The sequence below is a fragment of the Pleurodeles waltl genome, chromosome 3_1, assembly GCF_031143425.1.
Source record: "Pleurodeles waltl isolate 20211129_DDA chromosome 3_1, aPleWal1.hap1.20221129, whole genome shotgun sequence".
In the NCBI taxonomy this organism is placed as follows: Eukaryota; Metazoa; Chordata; class Amphibia; order Caudata; family Salamandridae; genus Pleurodeles; species Pleurodeles waltl.
In genome coordinates, this window is record NC_090440.1 from 377,568,051 (window position 1) to 377,590,110 (window position 22,060).

Genomic DNA, 22,060 nt, shown 5'->3' on the forward strand with positions numbered 1-22,060 from the left:
TTAGCAATGCTTGTTTTAGAAACAACTCTTTCTTTCATGTAGCAAAATAGGGTTGAGTGAACAATTCCTAATATCATTACATGTTTGATAAGAATATGCAAGAATAAGAAACCTCATACAAATCTGTGAATTAACAGCACTATGCATTGTCAGTAACAGCATGTGTCCATCAATGCTCACCTTATCACACCTAAATGAAGATGACGAGGTATTAGTTTCTCAAGTACTGACTAGGTCAAGTTTTTACGCAGGTACAACAGGGCCAGCTTTAGTGCTGGTAGCGCCATGTTCATGTCTTTTTGGGTGCCCCCCCACCATATGACTACCTCCTCAGGTTCCCTCTCTACCACCCGGCAAATATGCCTCTCATCTCGCCATAGCCCCCCTTTCACATACATTCATGTGTTTTAAAGAGCTTGTAAAGGATGGCTTTACTAATCCAATCAGCTATCCACATAAAATATAGTTCTGTTTTTAGCAGAAGGCATATTAACCCTCCACGCTACTTTGTGACGAGTAAAGCTGCCACTAGATTAAAACTCCCATCTCTCTCCCTAGCAGGAACGTTAATCACAAGAGGTATCTTGACATTTTAATTGCTTCCGGAAGGCTGGACGCACAAGGAATGTTTCAGTACGTGCTTTTAAATCCACGTTTCATAAGTTATTGCTAAGCAGCCTAGATTGTGGTTAGCACCCCCCAATCCAGATCAGCACCCTAAAGCCGGCCCTGGGTACCAAACACCCCTTCATTCCCCCTTTACAGCTATGATGTCTTCCTTTATGCCACTGATACGGTTTGCAAATACAAATATCAATGTAACAGAAACACAAATGTGTAAGTACAAAGATAACATGTGCACAATATTAATGTTTCTTTATTTCAAGGGCACCTTAATGTATATGTTATGGTGCTTTTGCTCTAACTCCATACGCAGGGATATAAGATGCACAGTTATATGTTTTTGGGGAGATCAAAAATTGTATAGTTTGTATGGCTGATCTCCGCACTGTGGTATATATGTCAACCAGATATCTCAATGTGATGGGGGGGGGTATCAGATGAGGAGGGGGGTTTAAGGGGGTCAGAAGTACATGTGGGTGAGAATCTGTTTCAAAAGCCATGGAGTCTGGATATTACACAGTGAGTATGTAGGGTATGCTTTGGCTCTGCCATGGCTATGGTTTGTGCCTTGATAATTATTTGTTGTGCCCTGTATTTCAATCAAACATTTCACCCTTATTGAAGGAGCAAATAGTGGATCAGTGCATCTTATCACTGGGGGCGGCAATTAAAATAGAGATCCCATACATCCGTGAATTTATCTATTTTGTCTTGCACTTTGTACATTTCATATTCATAGCTAATTGCAACAGCTCTGTAAGCCATTCTGACAGTGTTATGGTAGTCCGTAATCTCCATGTGTAGGATACAGTTTTGCCGTAGACAGTGCCTTAAGAAGTCATCAGGTTTCCTGATGTGTGGTGAATCAGTAGTGTCATGCAGAAGGTCTAAGTGGCTACTGCTTGTATCAGGGTAGGTATGTTCTTATCAGGGTAGGTATGTTGTCTTTTAGGTCTTCCCAAATGTCAGTCCAGTGCCTGGTTAGGGATAGGCAGTGCCACAGAGTGTTGATTAAGTCACATCTAGGTGTTGCACATATCCAGAAAGTGGGGTGGGCTACTTAATGTTCAGTATAGTCTGTGTGAAGTCCAATACCAATAATGGATGATTTAAAAATATAAAAACTTAAAATTCACCTCCCTGAGGTGCCTATCACTATGAGTTAATAACTCTGCCCAGTCGTTATCCACATACTCTTTCAGCAACGCAGTATGCCAATATGATCTGGTACTTCCTCACGTTGGAGTAAAATGCATACCTTCTATTAGAGCACCATTTAGTTTTAAGAATAGTCCGCAATGTGTCACATGTCATTATGGATCAAAATAAGGGTGAGTTTAGTAATACAAGTGTCTGCAGCAGTTCAGGAAATGTTGCAATTGAATGTATTGCTAAAGGGATTTTGGTAGGTACAGGAACGTTTATCACTGAAAACAATGTATAATTCAGTGTGATGACCACTTGCCTTTTTTTCATCCAGTGTATACAAACTTTACCGATGCATATACTTGCACTATGGCACAGAGGAACATACGTGTGGATGAAGCGAATAGTCCTGAAATTGTTGTGGGCTCTCCTCAAGACATATCATGTAGCCTTCTGTCCTGGATTTAAGCACGCATGTTGTGGCAGATCACATTCATACAGAGGCATGAGGCCCTCAAATGAACTTGTTGGGAAAGCATGTATGCACATGTGTAACTCACACGACTTCAGATGTAGTATCAACACAAATCTTTATCAATCTGATTCAAGATCAGAGTTCTAATCTGGAGGTTGATTCTACTATATGTAAGGTATCTGGGTAGTGAGGGGTACCGTACCATATAATACCAGAGATGAGACATGACCCTTGCAAGCTGGCTTAGGTACAAGGATGTGGTGCTTAAAGAGAAATGTAGCGTGAAATATGGATGATCTGGGAGTGAAAGAGCTACAAATATAAAACTAGGGGCCACTAGGAAATGTCAGCATGGCGGGCGCAAACTATATTAATAGTAGCTAACTTACTCAAAAACCTATCTGTAGAACAGGACCCATTGAAACTGACCATATTTAGTGTGGTACTCCCCCAGAGTTTTGAATCCACTATCCTGTTTTTCTAAAGTACTTGTTTTTTTGTTGGCTTTAGTATTCTGCGAACTTTACTCCTGCTAACCAGTGGTAAAGTGTCTGTGCTCTCACTTTCAAAAATGTTACAATTGGTATATACCTAATTGGCATACTCTCCTGAATGGTACTACATGTACCCAGGGCCTGTAAATGAACTGCTACACGTGGGGTGCAGCACTCATTGTGCAACTCACTTAAGTAGCACTGTAAACATGTCTCGGGCCTGCCACTGCAGCCCGTAGAGCAGTCTCAAAACTGCCATTTTGACCTGGCAAAATAAACCTTTTTGTCAGGAATAACCCTTCCTTTGCAATTCTTATATGTCGCCCTTAAGGAAGTGCCTTAGGACTCTTAGGGCAGTGTGCATGGTATTTACAAAGTAGGACATGTGTACTTAAGTTTCACATGTCCTGGCAGTGAAAACGCCCCCAAAGTGACTTTTACTGCAGCAAAGCTAGCTCTTACATTAACTAACAATGAGTTACCTTGTTACATTTAATAAGTGTTTGGGAACAGCTAGAGGAATACGTCTTCCACTCATTTGAAATGTATCAAATTTAATGGTAAAGTTGCATTTCAAATTACTATACTGGAAATGCAATTTTTAGAAAGTTGCCATTTTCTCTGCCCAAACTAAATGTGCCTTTCTGCCAGTGTCCAGGGTCAGATCTCTCTTAATAACTCTCCTGTGGTGTGATGCGTATTCCATCCAGACAAGGGACAGCGTGTTCCTCTCCAGAGCAAGATGGCTTGGGGTGGTGGGGTTGTGGGGAGGGGGGAATTGTACCCAGCTCTCATGAGATTCATAGGGTAGTGAACACCCATCCACACTCAAGTCTAAAATTAAAGTTGGGTGCTTGACGTTCTGGGGCAGGTTCCTAAGTCACCTACTCCCCAGATACAGCTCTATGTACTTCCTTCTCAGCACCTACAAGCCGACATATGTGTGTGGAAGACTACTGAAGGAGCACCAGTCAAAACTGTCTAAGGAACTCTGTTCCCTTCTGTTGGGCTCACGATGAGAGGCACGTCACACCAGGGGTGAATCCACAAAGGATTACAGTGAGCACAAGGGGTAGCAGAGAGGCCACAGAATGAATCACACTAACCACCCAGGGCGAAGAGGTAATTCTGAAACAAGATGACCTGTTGGACAGTTGCATGTGAAGCAGGGGGGTATCTCTCACCTCACAGGACAGGCCGGCAACCTCTTTATTCGACCTACCGGCTCTCAATGCATGGCAGAAGTGCCATATATCTCAGAAAGCCAGGGAGCCCAGCAATTCACAATGTACAACTGGCTCCTGACTATCCGCGACCAAAAAAACTGGCCTCTCCACCCCGGCAGCATGCCACAGAATAAGGCTGTACCTTGGTCCCAGCTGGGCCCTGGGATTGACAGCAAGCACTCTTGCTGGGCCAAAATGTTTTCTCTGGGGTTGCAGCCCCTCTCCAGAACAGGGCCTTGCGGAATATAAAGTCCGAGTCCACCTATTAGGTTAGATTTTGAAGGATTATTTTCCTTGGCCCACAGAGATCTTGGCTACACCACCAGTTTAGGGCACGGCTCTGGCAATCCATCCACAAACAAGTATGCATCAAAGCCCAAGATCAATAACTTTGGTTGCCTTTGGGTGGCCCAACATCATTCCTGTTCATATCTGCTATGTCCAGTGCTGCCATTTAAACCATGGTGGCTGTGATCAGAAATGGTCCGAAATGTACCCATGTGCATGTGGAGGTATAGGTAGCTCATTTCTGAATAAAAGCACTAACTTTGGGGTCTGCTTTTGGAAATTACGTGACAGCAGATCAACTAAACTGTCAAATGAAGCAGGAACCATGACAGCCCCTTTCCCCCAAATGCAGTTCCAGCCATGAAGGAGGGACGAAAATGTTCACATACAGGAGTCAACTAAAAAACAGGCAGGCCAGTTGTCCCCCCATCAATATCAGCCTGTCAAACTTAAAACAAGGCCATTAGTCTACATACAAATTAAAGATTTAACCATGCAGCAAAAAGAGTAACGGTCTTTATTAAATTCAAGACTGATGCTTTTCCTCAAGGTTTTGGAAGTTTGTGTAGCACTGCACTGAGAAGTTCATGTTTAGTTTCTACTAAATCAAAATTCAACAAAATATTTAAAGACTTTGTTTTCTTGTAACCTACTTACGTTTCATGAGTGCCAAAAAAGAATATTGGATACTTGTTTGCTGGTGGCTTCACAGCCCCTTCTGGTAGTTCATCAATCTGGTAGGTATAAAAGTGTTTAATTTCAGTCATACAGAAAAACAGAAAGGTAAATCACATTGTTTTGGTACTAAAGTAGTTTCAATAGCAATAACACACATTTGTTGACGTTTTCTAAACATCCAGCAAATAACAACACAAAAAAACATTTTCATACAATTGCTCGGAAATCCAAATTAGCACACAAATACTTTAATAAAGGGTAAATTCTGATTGGGACGAGATGGGACCCCCAAGTTCGGTGTCTGTGGAATCTCAATTTAAAATCACAACTGATGGTGAATTTTAAATTGTAATTCTGAAAATGCCACTTTTGGAAAGTTGGCATTTTCTTACCTTAAATCACCTACTGCCTTCTACCTGTCTCTGAATACAGGTATAGTTGGGCGACAGCTGGGCTCTTGTGCTTTCCCTCCAGACAGTCACAAAAAAGGGAGCTTAGGGGTGACTGATGGATCATCAACATCCTGATGGCCTATCCTGGGTATGATGGAAGCGAGGAGCAGACACTTACACCTGAATGGGATGTTTCCTAATCCCGCACAAAGGGCTACATAACCTCCTGTAGTGAGTACGGAGTCAGGGCAGTAAGCACAGGGCCTCCGTGCTATTCAAAGGCCTCTCTTTGAAGTCTCCCCCACTTCAAAGGCACCACTGAGTATAAGAAACAGACTAGAGACCCCACCAATTCAGTACAGTTCTGGACCTGAGGACATTCTGCCAGGAAGAAGGACTGGTGTACTCCTGAAGGGACTGTCACTCTGCTGGTATCCTGCTCTGCTGTGCCTGCTGACCTCCTTGCCTGTGAGTGAGAAGGACCGGACCTGCATCTCTACATCCCCAGAACCAAAGTGACTTGAAGGGCTTACTGGCTTGCCTTCTGTTTTGAAGCCTCAGGGGCATCAAAGGCTGGACTTTGTTTGCTGCACGTCTTGTCCTGCCAAGTGGTGCCAATCCAGTCTTGGGCCCTGTGAAGTGGGCATACAGTGCTGAAACTGCAAAATCCATGCATCGATGTCGATGCGCAGGTTGGAACTGATGTATCCTCCCTTGATGTCGACACATCTCCGCTGCAGACAAACACATCGCATTTCTGGATGTGCAGCTCGATGACTGCACATCACCTACACCGCTAAAAAACCACTCTTTTCGGATTGCACAGCTCAGAACTGGCACATCACCTACAGTCAGCATTGGCCACGTCGACGCCGCAAGGTACTTTTTTAGTGGGACTCGGTTGGTCCTATATCTGAACCATGCTCCATCACGATCAGTCTGACTTTTCAGATTTCACCTGGTCTAGCGCAACCAGACAGAACTGGTTGGCAATTTATCCTTCTAAGCACTATATCTGCAGATACTCTAAAAAATATTCATATCTCGACTTCTACTTATTCCATTTTTGTTGTTTTTGTCTTGTTGTTCATTAAATTAAGCTCTATTTTTCTAACCCAGTGTGGATTATTTTTGTGTGGTGTTTTCACTGTTATATAAATACTTTACATAAGCTACCTGACGGTGACCACAGGTTAATTTACAGTGTGTAGCTGACTAACCCTGTGCTAGCATCGTGGTCCTTACTTGGACGGGATGCATACCTCTGTCAACTAGAGACCCAATTTCTAACACTGGTGATCAGCAGTGAGGATAGGACTTGTGTTTGTGCAGTGTCTAACAATAATTTGGTGTGCATTACCACTCCATACCCAAGACCAATTCGAGTCCATTCTTCTTGACTGACATTTTTTTCTTCATCCTTCCTAGTTGGCATTTTTATTTTTTTCTATTCTCCCTGATTGGCATTTTTGCTTTCCCTAAAATGATGACTATGACTGGAGGTTGAACATCCACACCTGCACCTGCAAAAATGGATTACGAGCTGGCCAAGCTTGAGAGTTACAATGTGGCCCAGCTCAAGGATTTATCAAGGGTTTTGAGTTTTCTCCTAAAGGCTTCACAAGAAAGGTGGAGCTACAAAAGGCGCTGAGGGTCTCAACAGAAGCTCTAGATGCAGCACCTGTAACACCAGAGGAGGATGATGATGATAAGGAACTGAATGATGACGAGTAGCTGGATAATTGTTCACCGGAGAATCTGGGACTGCCTGAGGGGCAGGGAGCCAATATCCTGCCAGGAGTAGGGATTCCCACCAGGGTAGGGAGCAGCATGTCATCCAGAGTCTTGTCCCCAGAGGAGTTGGATGACAGGAGGAAGGACAGAAAATTAAAATTGGAGCTGGCCAAGCTCAAATTGGAGAAGAAAACCTTGGAGGAGGAAAAGGCTGGCTATGAACGAGACAGAGCAAAATAAACTGGCCATGGACGTGAGGATTGCTCTGGAGCGGTTGGCTCATGAAAGGAGCCTAAAGCAACTGGACATAAAGGCTATGCAAGCAGAGTCCAGTGGTGACAGCAATTCTTGAGTGCCCTCTGAAAAGAGGGTCCACATACTCAAGAGTCTGCTGTCTGACTTTGTGGTGAGAGATGACATAGATAGATGGTTTGAGGCATATGAAATTGCCCTATGGATGCACAAGGTCCCTGAGGAGAATTGTGGTATAGTCTGTGGAGGCATATCCTAAGTGAGGAAAGGGTCACTCTACTGGCCCTACGGTGGGGCAAGAGGGGGGGCTGACAGGATGAGGTATCCTCCCATGAAGGAAGCCCTACTCAGGAAGTTTTGTTTGCCTTCTGAGAGGTACACACAGTGTTCAGGGACAGTCAGAAGCTATCCCAACAGACCTGGTTGGATTGTGTTGATTTCTTTTGCCAGTCACTGAATGGTTGGGTGAACGGCAGTGAGGTAAAGGATTACCAGGGGCTGTATAATTTGGTTGCAAAAGAGCACATGTTCAGACTTTATTTTCCAGATCTGCGCCAATGTCTTGTTAACAGTAAGCTTTCTGACCCGAGGGAGTTTGCTAAGGAGGTGGACCGCTGAGTCAGCACCAGAGTCCACAGAAAGGTATCTGGGAGGATCACCCCAGGGTGGGCAGGGTCCTCACCAGAAAAAGCAGGGGAGTTCTCAAAAGGGCCCCAACATAGTTTGTTAGGACAGGTCTCCCACTCCCCAACTGAGAAGTTGAAATGGTTCCCTGATAGTAGGTCTGCAGGGAAGGCACCACTGAAGTGTTCTGACTGTCAACAGGAAGGGCACTTCAAGGAAGGTGCCAAGTGTCCCAAGGGGGCACAGACCCCCACCAAATGCCAGTCACTGGGGTTAGTTAGTGTATCAGCTGGTGAGGAGATTGTCCCAGACAGTTTGGGGGACCGAGTAGAGGTTACCCTAGTGTCCCTGGGTGACATAGAGAGAGGGTGAAGAGAATCCACATGTCTGATAATACCAGGAAGTACAGACAGTGGGTCACACTCAATGGGCAAAGGGTGGAGGCTTTAAAAGACATTGAAGCCAGTATGACAACCATCAGGGTCACCTGGGGTCCTTGGAGTCGATAGTCCCTAATGTGTTAAAGCAAGCTGTTGCAGCTAACAACTGTGAGAGCCAATACCCAGTGGCTCGGGTTCCCTTTGAAGGGGGGTGGGATGTCTCAGGTCCCTTAAGGATAGCTGTGAGTCTGTCCATGCCTGTGGACTGTATGCTTGGCAAAGATCTAGAGCATACCGGCTGGAAGGAGGTAAAAACTTAGGTCGCACTTGGTGATGTCAGAGTTGCCTAACTCTCCAAGGCAGCCCAAGAAGGTGATCAGAAGGACCTGGAGCCTGGAAGAATGGCCAAGGGACCTGCCAAAAAGAGGAAGGGCAAGGGGTGCTGGAAACCCACTCCTAAAACTTCCACAGTCCAGAAGGAGGCTGACCCTTAGGGGGACACCCTGGAGACTACAGGGGAGGAAGTGGCTGAACTGGGAAAGCTGCCTGAGCTGTCCAACTGGCAGGAGGAAGGAGGTCCCACCAGGGAGGAGTTCTGCAAGGCACAGAGGGAATGCCCTACTCTTGTGGGTCTGCAGCAGCAGGATGAGACCCAGACAGCTAGTGACACCGCTGGCAAACACCTGCAAACCTCTGCCAACTAGAGACCAAATTTCAAACAAATTTCATATTGAAAAATGTATTTTTCCATGTAATTCCATGCTACTATTACTATTCCACTTCATCAAATACAAAAACTAGGTTATATTACTACCTTACATTGGGTTCTTTTGTGCACTGCTTAAAATTTCAATTCAACAGAACAAGTACCTTTTGTGTTTTATTTATATTTGTGTCTAAATACCACAGAGCCCTTGATACTTCTGGCTCCCCTTCCGCAATACAGATAGCACTGGTGCACAAATGGCTCTGAGGCCACATTAAAGAGCATTCTCTCTTTGGCCTAGAGATAATGAGGTAAACACTTTGCCTCTAAACCTGTGCCTTACTATTGATGCAGGCACAGAAACAAAGAGACAGTCAGGAGGCGCACTGATGCCGTAAAGAAGTGAATGAATGCAAGAGCAGTGAATAAAAATGACCCCACTTAGTAGTATACATTATTGCCCTCCTAATCCCTATAAATCCAGTGCCCATTATTTGATGTTCTTGACCTACCATGGAGCACTAGGTGGAAAACGGTTTTACTTTTAAATATTTTCTGGTCATTCTGTAAGCTACTGAGTGAAAACCAACACTTGCATTATTGCAATATACTTACAGCTGCTGTAGAGAGTTAGAACCTTCGAGTACAGTTATTGTTATTATATACCTAGGTCTTCATATATGAAATTTCATCTTGAGACTGGATTATGGTTGAGCGGCATTGATAAATACCTTAACCAATCACTATTTGGAAAGGATACTCTAAACACCCCACTTCCAACTAGCTATTTGCTATGGGTTCCTAAAACCCATTTTAGGCTTTATTAACTGGTTACCAAATCACAATATGGGCTTAGTACATGATAAAAAGCCACTGTGCAGTGGCTAACCCTGTGATGTTGCGAATCACCGGCTTTGCAAATGTAAAACAGCTTCGTAAATATCAAGCCTGTAAGAAATTGGAGTATTAGTTGAGCTGGCTGAGTATCCACAAGTAATAACAGCCACTAAATTAACCTAAGCTCAACCCCCTGGAAGCTACAGCACAAAGTAAACAAGCTTAATTTAGGGGAAAGTTTAAAGTATCCATGCAGCACCAGAAAAGTAAGAAAGTTGAAATAACACACAATAAAGATCCCAATCTGAATTCGAAAAATAGAGTAAATCTTAATAAATAAAATTACATCAAAATGACAAAAATCCAATCAGGAGCCCGGAGTTACGAATTTTAAAAGTCTAAATATAAAAATAATGTGACAAAACGTTAAGCCCCAGCTGCAGTCATCTGGTTGAACTTCACGAATACCTAGGCGCAAGTCAAGGCTAACCATAATAGAGAGTGGGTCTGACTCAGAAACCAGGTTCAACACAGTCAGAAGACTTACTTTTAAACTTAGGGTCTGATTCACAAAGGTAAATTTACACTTTTGTTTTGGAAGTCATAATCTCTGATTTAACAGTAAGCTTCTGACTGTGGATCCTCCGCAGTCGGGGTGGAAAACTCTGCATTTAAAATGACACAACTTGCTCATCTTTTTCTGTGCGGAGCTTCCAGTCATAAACTTATTATTAAACCAGAGTTTGTGAATTCCAAAACAAGAGTAAAGTTACATTTAAGTGTAAATTTACCTTGTGAATTGGGCAGTCTCTCTGAACTAGAAGTCAAAAATCCTCCGTGGGGCAAGGCAGCAGGCTTAGCTGAGAAGGGCTCCACAACGTCGGATAGCCACAGGACGAGTTGCTGAAGAAGTTCCTGAATTTTGGCAAAATAGTTCTGAGTGGGAGGAATTTGAATTTGTGCCCATGGAAGGCCCCTCGCCGACCAGATACTTTTGGTGCCCTCACCCAATGACAATTTCTGCCTTCATTCAGACTGAATCACTTTTTTGAAGTTCAGATTTCTCTAGTGGGGCATGGCTGTAGGCTTTAGCCAAAGAGCGTTCTACAAGGCTGATATCTTGTCCGCAAGGTCTTTCTGAATTAGATTTGCTGCTGCAGGAAGGCTCCAAGGTGGAGGGGAGGTGAGGGGGGGCAACTTCAATCTTTGCCCCAGTGGCAACACACCTTTGTCGAATTGGCTTAACAAATTGGACCTGGTCCTCCAAAGGCACATAGACCCAAAAAGATTTCCAGTCTCAGGTTTCTGGTAATGTTAGAAGTACACTTTGACACTGGCCAAGGGTCCAGGACCTTGGAGACAGCACTTGGGGGGGAGACTTCAGACTTCATCTCCCCGCACGCCCTAGCCTCGCCAGACTACATCCTCCTCGGAGACCTGAACTTTCACCTGGAGAAGAACAAAGACACCAACACCGCCACCTTGCTCGACAACCTCGCCAATCTCGGACTCAAGCAACTAGTGAACACCCCCACCCACACCGCTGGCCACATGCTCGACACCATCTTCTCCACCAGCAATCACGTATCCTTCAGCCACTCCTCCGAGATACACTGGACCGACCACAGATGTGTCCACTTCACCTTCAGACGCAAGACCCACCACCTTTGCACACAACTTATCACCCACAGACCCTGGAACAAAATCGCCACAGAACAGCTACTCTCCACTCTCAAACATAACCAACCTGTCATCACCTCCAAACTCAAGATCGCCACCCGCGAACACCACCAGCTGATCTGCTCCACCATAAGGGCATCTTTCAAAGAGACTGGACAAGAACACCCACAACAGCGAAGAACTCTTCAACATCGTCAAAGAGCTCTCCAATCCCAACGCCAGCTCCAACTCCATCACTCCCTCACAAGAACTCAGCAACTCCCTCGCTACTTTCTTCCATCGGAAGATTACAGACCTACACGACAGCTTCGGACCACAGATCCCGCCGACCACCACGGAACTCACAGCCCCAACCATCACCCTCAACGCCTGGACACCCATCAGCTCCGAAGAGACTAGAACCACCATGAACACCATCCACTCCAGCGCCCCCTCGGACCCGTGCCCCCATCACATCTTCAACAAAGCCGACGCCATCATCGCCCCCTATCTCCAGAGCATCATCAACAGCTCGTTTGCATCTGCCACCTTCCCGGAGAGCTGGAAACACGCGGAAGTCAACGCTCTCCTGAAAAAACCTACAGCGGACCCCAACGACCTGAAGAACTTCCGCCCCATCTCGCTCCTCCCCAAAGTCATCGAGAAGGCCGTCAACAAGCAGCTGACCAACTTCCTTGAAGACAACAACTTGCTCGACCCCTCCCAGTCTGGCTTTCGGGCCAACCACAGCACGGAAACCGCCCTCATCACAGTCACCGACGACATCAGAACCCTGTTGGACAATGGAGAAACAACCGCCCTCATCCTCTTTGACCTCTCGGCTGCCTTCGACACTGTCTTCCACCGCACCCTAATAACCCGCCTCCACTCCACCGGTATCCAAGGACAGGCACTGGACTGGATCATCTCGTTCCTCTCGGACCGATCCCAAAGAGTCTACCTCCCGCCCTTCCGCTCAGAACCCACCAAGATCATCTGCGGCATCCCACAAGGCTCCTCGCTCAGCCCTACTCTCTTCAATATCTACATGAGCCCCCTCACCAACATCGCTCGCAAACACAACATCAACATCATCTCCTACGCCGACGACACCCAGCTGATACTCTCCCTCACCAAAGACCCAGCCACCGCCAAAGCCAACCTGCAGGATGGAATGACAGACGTCGCACAATGGATGAAACTCAGCCGCCTGAAGCTGAACTCTGACAAGACGGAAGTCCTCATCCTCAGAAACTCCCCATCCGCCTGGGACGACTCTTGGTGGCCCACGGCCCTGGGCACCGCACCATCCCCTTCAGACCACGCACGCAACCTCGGATTCATCCTGGACCCCATTCTCACCATGACCAAGCAAGTCAACGCCGTCTCGTCCTCTTGCTTCCACACCCTTCGCATGCTCCGAAAGATCTTCCGCTGGATCCCTGCCGACACCAGAAAAACTGTGACCCACCCCCTCGTCACAAGTCGCCTGGACTACGGAAATACCCTATACGCAGAAACCACCGCAAAACTTCAGAAACGTCTTCAGCGCATACAAAACGCCTCTGCACGCCTCATCCTCGACGTACCACGCCACAGCCACATCTCCGCCCACCTGAAACACCTGCACTGGCTACCCGTCAACAAAAGGATCACCTTCAGGCTCCTCACCCACGCACACAAAGCCCTCCACAACAAGGGCCCAGAATACCTCAACAGTCGCCTCGCCTTATACACACCCACCCGTCAACTTCGCTCAACCAGCCTCGCCCTCGCCGCCGTCCCTCGCATCCGCAGAACCACCACTGGAGGTAAATCCTTCTCCTACCTGGCAGCCAAGACATGGAATTCCCTCCCTGTCCACCTCAGGATTACCCAGGATCACCTCGCCTTCAGGAAGCGCCTCAAGACCTGGCTCTTCGAGCAGCAGTGATCCCCCCCAACCTAGCGCCTTGAGACCCTCACGGGTGAGTAGCGCACTCTATAAATGCCTTGATTGATTGATTGATTGATTGAGGGGAGGTTTAAGACTCTTTCCAAGAGAGGCAAGCTGCAGGGTTCAGTCAGAACTCGTCAGCTGAGCAGTTGCAGAAAAAGGCTTCTTCTAGCTTGTTGTGTTTCCGTAGCTTGAACAGGAGTCAGACTCAGGACGCTTGGAGTCCACATCTTTGCCCTGGGTACAAGAGGGAGAGCAGGTCCAGTGTACTTGGCTCTTCGCAGGTTACAGACAGCAGGTCCATTCCTCTTAAGTTGTTCCACAGGTCCAGAAAGTGTTCTGAGGAGAGTACTGAGGGTGCCACATTTATAACTTGCACCAGACTATGGATTGTGGTGACTCTTGGCTCCCCTCTAACCATGAGGTAAAAGTTACCAGCAGTAAGCCTACCCACTGTTGCAGCATTTTTGTTTGTACTGCAAACAACCCCAGAGTGCCCCTCTCGCCTAAAACCAAGATGGCAAAGCCCTTCTTCCCCTGTGCAGAACTTGAGTGTTCACTCAATTCTGGTCAGTTCTGGGGCTGCTTCTTACTATTCCCCAGTGCAATGGCACTCACTTTATCTCCTGCAAAAGAATTGAATGGCCCTATTTGGACTAGAGCCCGTGAGTTCTGTTTGTATTTGGGTATCAGCACTTAGGGTGAGATGTAGCAAACTGTTTGCGACTCGCAAATGCGTGTTTGCTATGCAGAAATGCATTTTGCGAGCCGGAACCGACTCGCAAAATGCATCTCCGAGTCGCAAATAGGAAGGGGTGTTCCCTTCCTATTTGCGAGTCGCAGTGGTATGCAATTCCATTTGCGACCGCGTACGCAGTCGCAAATGGAGTCGCAGTTACCATCCACTTGAAGTGGATGGTAACCCACTCGCAAACGGGAAGGGGTCCCCATGGGACCCCTTCCCCTTTGTGACTGGACCCAAAATTATTTTTTCAGGGCAGGCAGTGGTCCAAGGGACCACTGCCTGCCCTGAAAAAATCAGAAACTAAAGGTTTCATTTTTTTTTTTCTAAGTGCAGCTCGTTTTCCTTTAAGGAAAACGGGCTACACTTGGAAAAAAAAAACTGCTTTATTTAAAAGCAGTCACGGACATGGAGGTCTGCTGTTCCCAGCAGGCCTCCATCCCCGTGAGTGCCCAGAGTCGCTATGGGGGCGCAAATTGCGACCCACCTCATTAATATTAATGAGGTGGGTCTTTGCGACCCCATAGCGACTCGCAGAAGGTGTCTGAGACACCTTTCTGCATAGCAAATTGCGACTTGCAATTTGCGAGTCGCACGGACTCGCAAGTCGCAATTTGCTAGTTTCCTACATCTGGCCCTAAATGCTTAGTTCACTAACCTATCATCAATAACGTCTGACAGCATTTGCTTATACTTCATGACTTCTATAAAATGTAGCTAAAACTCACAACCCATCATTGCATGCCTGGCATGGTAAATCTGTTTATGAAATAACTTGCACACTCTAATCCAAAAATGAAAGAACAAAGGACTCCTTCCACACCAAACTATATTATGTAAAGGCTTGAAAGGTACCAGCACTGACGCCAATAGGTAGAACCCACATTGTAGCCCTGGAAGTGGTAGTTGTCTTTATACTAATATATTAAAAAGGTCGGGTACTGGATTGCATCTCATTTATTTGTACACATTAAGTACTGGTTAGTACATAGTAGGAGAAGAGTGCAATTAGCACTTATTCCTGTTCTTGGAGGGTCACTTACCACTAGCTTCAAGCTGATAGTAAGGACCTGCATAAAAAGTAAAGAAGGGGGTAATAAAATAGGCACGAAAACATTTGCAGACACATGTAATTCATGTGCAAAAAGACACCTGATTACTAGAATATGTTATTTGTGTCAAGGTGTTTTTATTCTTGGTCTTTACAAATAAGTGGAAATGGCCGCCTATGTTACTTGGCCTCCAGTGTTCCAACTAGATCAGAGACCATTGCCCAACTGACCTTGTGGACTTTTACACGCTGCCTCTCTCGCTCTCGTTTTTGGACACTTAAAGGGCAGGGTGCTTAAAACAAGGTATGTGAAGGGGCCACCTGAGCAAGAGGCCTCAAGGAACACATGCAATGAGAGTCAGAGGACATGACTAAGAAGGGGCAGAGGGAAAGAGGTGTAGGTACAGGGACTGAGCAGGAAAACACAGGAGGTGACCAGACAGGTAGTTGCAGGGTGGTTCCGTAGAAGCCAACGCTGTCAAAGTACAAAGAGTGAGGTTGCATGGGAGCACAGGATCCTAAGTTAACAGTTATGTGCGGATGGAAGAGTGATGCATAAGGTGATGGTTGTAATACATAGCGGTACATGCCCATACGCGCTATGTTTATATGTGTTTGTCAGCCTAGGGCAAATAATGAAGGACAAGGATGCAGTAATAGCTTTTGCTCGACTCTTCCTCAGGTGGTCTCCCTGACCTCGAATGGACCCAGCCTACTTTTATAACTTGCAGCCCAGGTGACCGCACCAACACACCTGCACTGCGGGTGATCATGTGTAAAGCTCCCCTTCGACTGTTCACAATGCCTACAAGTTACATCACTGGTAGACATTACATTCCTTCCACCTTTTATCAACAAAAGACAAGAACAGTATAACCCATGGCAATGATAATCATTTTACAACAACACATTTTTTTCTTTCAAAACCTCCCATGTCATGCTATGGGATGCACCCGTAGGCTCCAGAAATGTCCCCCTTAGAATACCCACGGATATTAGGTAAAGGATCACATGATGTGGTCCCTCAGACAGGCGGACAGAGCTGGACTGCTCCTCAAACCATATCTGATGCGTGCCTCCCGACTCACCATAGGCTCCTGAACATTAGGGACTGCTCGTCGGTTCTTCATGCTGCTATGTCACCACTCACCTCATCAGCATAAGTAGTTCTCAAAATCGTGGGATGGAACCTTTTGAAATGAGAAATGTTTCTGGAGACCCCTTCATCTCCCTTACGGGCCTTGATTTTGTAACGTGTCTCTGAATAATCACCGACAGGTGTTGTTTAAATTGGAGCCTAAACTTGATCCCTGGGAAGTGATCCTTGACAAGTACTTGGTCACCCAGTTGTACATCGTACTCCTTCCCCTTCCTATGTCTCTGCTTGTGTGGTGGTTTTCGCCACGTCTTCTTGGGAGGACCTGGCAATCCTTGATCAAAGCTGGGGTCCACTCTGGGTAATGCAGGATAGTCTTGCACAACCCGCCCCATGAAGAGGTGCCCTGGGGCTTGCCCAGTGGTTATGCGACGAGTCTGGCGGTATTCTTGGAGGAACAAGGAGCTAGCCCACTAAATAGGCTGCTGGTTGGCATGGGCTATTCAAATGACTTTGAGTGGCCTCATAAATCTTTCCATCTCCCAATTGGCTTGAGGTCATTAGGGTGTGACTTTCCTATGTTTAATATAAAGCGACTGCAGATATGTTGATACTTCCTGCCTTTGAAAGGGTGAACTACTGCCCGTCAGAAGATCCTTGAGAAGACCATGAGTAGCCATCATTTTCTCCAACTTCGGTAGTACCTCACAAGCAACTTGGGTGTTGAGGATCTCCATTTTTGGGTATTTGGAAAAGTTGTCAAAAAGGACTAGTGTGTATCTCCCATCTGGAAGACTGCAAAATAGGACTTGCACACACCCATGGCTGCTGAGGTCCTCATTCTGTAGCAGCAGGAGCCGGCAGCGCTCGAGACCCAGCTGTTTGACACCAGGCAGGATTGTGGTGTAATCTTGACCAACTCATTCATGATGAGAAACCATACTTTAGTATGAAGCCTGCTCTTTGTCCTGGCCATCCCCTGATGGCCCACATGCGCCAACTGCGCCACTTGGTTAGTCAGGTTTGTGAAGATAACGAGTCGGTGGTCCCATAGGAGACACCCATTCGGGTCTGCCACCAAATCATGGTGCACAAACTGTCCAGAATGCGTTGGGCCTCAGTGTGCGTTCAGCCCAGTGGGCTTTAAACTGGTGCCACCAACCTGTTCTGGCAGCTTCGAGAGCACGCCCCAGACATTCATCTGTTGAAGGCGCATGGCAGATAGTGTCCACCAACATGGGTAGGAGACAAGGCAGTCATATTCCTGCAATTGTAGCATCCAATTTTCAATGCGTGGAGGCGGCTTTGATGCTGTCTCTCAAAATAGAGGACTCAGAGGTTTGTGGTCCATGTGGCCACAAGAAGATGTCCGTATACCTACAAGTGGGAATGGCAGCATCTCCAATGTATTGCAATGGATTCCTTCTCTGTTTTCCAGTACTGCTGTTCCTTCAGGGTCAGCGACCGGCTTGCAAATACCATGTGTGCCCATTCCCCACACTCCGGCCGTTGCATTAGAGTCCACAGCTATGACAGTCTCTCGCCTGGGGTTAAAATACATGTGTTGTGTCACCTGAGAGAGCATCATTGGTCGCTTAGAATGATCGTTCTAGTTCTTTGCCTCACACCCAAGTAGCAGAAAACTTGGTCAGGTCTCGGAGCTGCTGGGTCAGAGTGGTCAAGTCATGGCTGAATTGGCCACAGTAGTTTACCATACCTAGGAAACTCCGCACCTCAGAAATGTTGGATGGCAGGGACACTTCCTTGATGTCCCAAACCGTTTCTGGATCTGGAGCCACCCTTTCCTCAGAGAATTTGTACCCAAAGAAGCTGATTCACTGTTTTAGAAATTCAAACTTGCTCTGATGTAGTGCAAGTCCTGGCTCCTGCATTCTCTGGAGGGCCCCTTAGGTCTTGCATTGTGTTTCTGTACCGACTTAGCATATACAAGGATGTTGTCACTTACACTGATGATACCTGGACGTTCCACCAGAATTTCCTGTATGGCATTTTGAAACACTGGATGGAAAAAGTTGTGATGTACTGTGACTCTTCAGCCAGGGTCAGTTGATGGTACCCAGACCTCATTTCCAGTTTGGAGAACCAGCAGGCTCCACCTAGCTCTCCAAAGAGGTCACAGTGGTGGGGGTTCAGTGTCGTTCCCTCTTGATAGCCACACTGCAGAGTGTCATATCTACACAGATGTGGATTTCTCCTGTTGGCTTCGATTTTCAGGTGAAAATGATGGGTGACACCAACAGTAGGCCCTGAAACCTATTCAAAGATCACTGCTGCTTCAGGCTTCTCTAACTCTTTCTCCGCTTGCGGTTACAGGTGGAACGCAATTATGGCAATGTCGAAGTGCCACTGGTTTGACTGAGCGGTTGATGTTCATGCTAACAACTGTTTCCTTCTGACACCCTATGCCTTTGAACACATCACTGAACTGTGTTAGGATGTGCGATGGTCCTTCATGATGGATGCTGGATGCTGAATGCTGAATGTGATGAGTCTGAGGTCTTCAGCTGTGAAACCACTAAGGGGCATGCAATGGCCGCCCTCTGCCACATTTATGGGGGAATACATGGTTGTGGACCCATGTGTGATGGGTGATTTGAACATGTCTATCATGGGTAACCCCCTGTCCGGACCACTGCTTTTTTGAGGGTCTTGGCTGACTTCTTGATCTTGAACACTTCTACTGAGATGAAGTCAATGGATGCACCAGTGTCCACAATGGCAGTCAGAAGTGGTGGTATACCATTTAATATCTGGCATTGTGGTAGAACTTGCAGTGTGACTATTCTGTGTGGGGTGATTTGAAACTCTAAGGAGTGGGACACTATCCTGACTGCAGAATGTGTCTTTGTTGCAGTGATGTACGAATCCTCCCACATCCTTGGCTTTTCACACTGCACTAAACATGTACAACAACTGTAAAACACCTTTGATGGGGTGAAAAAGAAGCTATGCACCATGAAACGTAACTGTATGTTGCTATATCCTCAAAAGCTTAAAAAGAAGTAATCTTCAACAAGAATCCTTCTTCTTTCATACCACAGAGGCAGCCTAGGATTATGCTACTGAACAGTGCTAGAAATGGGGTCTCTAGTTGGCAGAGGTACACACCCTTGTCCAAGTAGGGATGACAATCCTAGTCAGGGTAAATCACACACAATCCAGATTATCGTGTGCCCACCCTCTAGTATCTTGGCACCCTGGCAGTCAGGCTTAACTTAGAAGGCAGTGTGTAAAGTATTAGTGCAATAAATCATGCAATAACACAGTGAAAACACCACACAAATACACCACACAGGTTTAGAAAAATATAAGATATTTTATCTGAGAAAATTTAGGTCAAAAACGATCGAGATTTGGTTAGCATCAATTGAAATATCACTTTTGCAATGATAAGAGTCTTAAGTCTTTGGAACTCCAAAAATATCTCTTGTGTGCACAAAGTACCTGGTATGCATCAAAATTACATGTACGAAGAACGCAGAGGAGATGCGTGGGAAAAGGAAGGTGTGCGTCGGATTTCCTGATGCACACAGACGAAGCGTTGATTCTTCCCACACTGCAAGAGCTTTGTTATGGCGTGCAGTCTTGGATCCTCACTGCAATGCATGGCCTTTGCCCAGGGACGATGCGTGGAAATTCTAGGCGTGCATGATGAAGTTCCAGGTGCTGCGTCGATCATGTGTGGTGATTCATCTGAGTTTTTGTCGCATGGCAGGCATTGCGTCGATTCCTCATGTAGGAAGCCAGGCTGTGTCATTCCTGCTCGGTGATGCATCAATCAAGTAGGGCTGTGCGTCGAAGTTCCGGTCACAACGCAGGTGCTGCGTCGATCTCCACTCGGGGAGCCAGGCTGCGTTGTTCCGGTTCGGCAATGCAGTGATTCCTTCACCGTTTGGCAGGCTCTGTGTTGATTTCAACAGTCTGTGCGTCATTTTTTGTCGCACAAGGAGTTTCCTTGAAGAATAGAAGTCTTTTTGGCCCTGAGACTAGAGGGACAGGAGGCAAGCTCAATCCAAGCCCTTGGAGTATTTCTCAGCAGAGCCAGAGGCCAGCAAGGCAGCAGGGCAACAGCAAGACAGCAGTTCTTCACAGCAAAGCAGTCCAGGTGAGCCTTTGGGCAGTCAGGCAGCTTCTCTCGGCAGGTTGCAGGATCTGGTTCAGAGTGTCTGTCTCAGGAATTGTCTCAGTTGGTGGAGTCAGGGACCCAGGTTATAGACCCAAAAGTGCCTCTGAAGTGGGGGAGACTTCAAAGAGTGGTCTGAAGTGCACAAGGTCCCCTTTCAGTACCGGTCTGTCACCTAGGGTCCCAGTAGGAGGTTTGGCAGTACACTGTGTGAAAGGGCAGGCCACTAGCCTTTGAAATGTAAGCTTCAGGCATCTCAACTCTTCCAGCCCAGGAAGAACCATTCCATATGCAGATGAGTGCAGGTGTGAACTGAGTACCCTGTGATTGTGGTTGTCTGGATGAAATGCACATGGGAGCTGTCAACCAGCCCATCCCAGATGTGGATTGGAGACAGGCTGTAAGGCACAGAAGGAGTTTAAGTGCAGAGAAATGCTCACTTTCTAGAAGTGACATTTCTAAAATAGTAATATAAAATTCACCCTCACCTGTCAGCAGGATTTTGTATTACCATTCTGGCCATACTAAATATGACCTACCTATTCTTTTCTAATCCGAATCTACCACTCAAACAGTATACGGGGGAGCCCTAATGTTATCCTATGGAATGAGCAGGCCTCACAGCAGTGGAAAACGAATTTAGGAGTACATATAAGACATACAGGTATATGTCCTACCTTTTAGCTACACAGCACTCTGTCCTATGGGTTACCTGGGGCCTACTTTAAGGGTGACGTATAGAAAAAGGGGTCTATTAAAGCTTGGCAAGTACTTTTAAATGTAAAGTCAAAGTGGCATTGAAACTGCACACACAAGGGGCTACTTATGTGGGTGGCACAACCAGGGCTGCAGGCCCACTAGTAGCATTTCATCTAAAGGCCCTGGGCACATGCAGTGCACGTTACTCTGCACTTACAAGTAGATCAAATATGCCAATTGGGTATGAACCAATATTACCAAGTTTTAAGGGAGAAAGCATATGCACTTTAGCACTGGTTAGCAGTGGTAAAGTGCGCAGATTCCTAAAACCAGCAAAACAAATGTCAGAAAAGTGGAGGGAGGCAGGCAAAAAGTTGGGGGGATGGCCACCCTAAGGCTGTCAGGTCTGACAAACCGAAAAAACACTCTTCCAACCAGCACTGCTTTCTGTCTTAACTTTGATATATCCTGTTGGTGTTGCAGCAGGCACTCTCCACTGAGTGCACATGTGGCTACTCTCCTCAAACTCTGAGTTGCTCCATTTTGGATTGCCCCTAGTTTGACATGGCACATGATGCAGATTGTGATACAGCTGCTCTGATCTGTAAGTATATTGCCTGCATTCCTGAGTTGGAGGGGGCAGCTCTACACACTGAAGTGCAGAGAGATGGAAAGAGGACTGCCGTTGGAAACTATATGGTAACCTTTTAGAATGGGATTGTTGATTAGTCATTCCTGAGCAGAGCCATTTGGCTGATGGTGCGGGAATGGGGGTGAGTCAGCAGACTGAATTGTTACAGTGTGACCCATTCAGGAATGCTATGTATACTTGGATGGGGAGCTTCACACTTATTGGGCTCTGTGATGGGTGCTCCTA

At 46.4% G+C, this 22,060-nt stretch overlaps 1 protein-coding gene across 1 annotated transcript in view; it reads right to left on the bottom strand.

Moving 5' to 3' along the window:
• Positions 1 to 22,060, bottom strand: part of HDGFL3 (HDGF like 3) — a 407,249-nt gene that overhangs the window by 295,279 nt on the left and 89,910 nt on the right. The window contains exon 2 of the mRNA XM_069222565.1: positions 4,911 to 4,987. Within this exon, the coding sequence (XP_069078666.1) occupies positions 4,911 to 4,987 (77 nt within the window). The remainder of the gene's footprint in view (positions 1 to 4,910; positions 4,988 to 22,060) is intronic.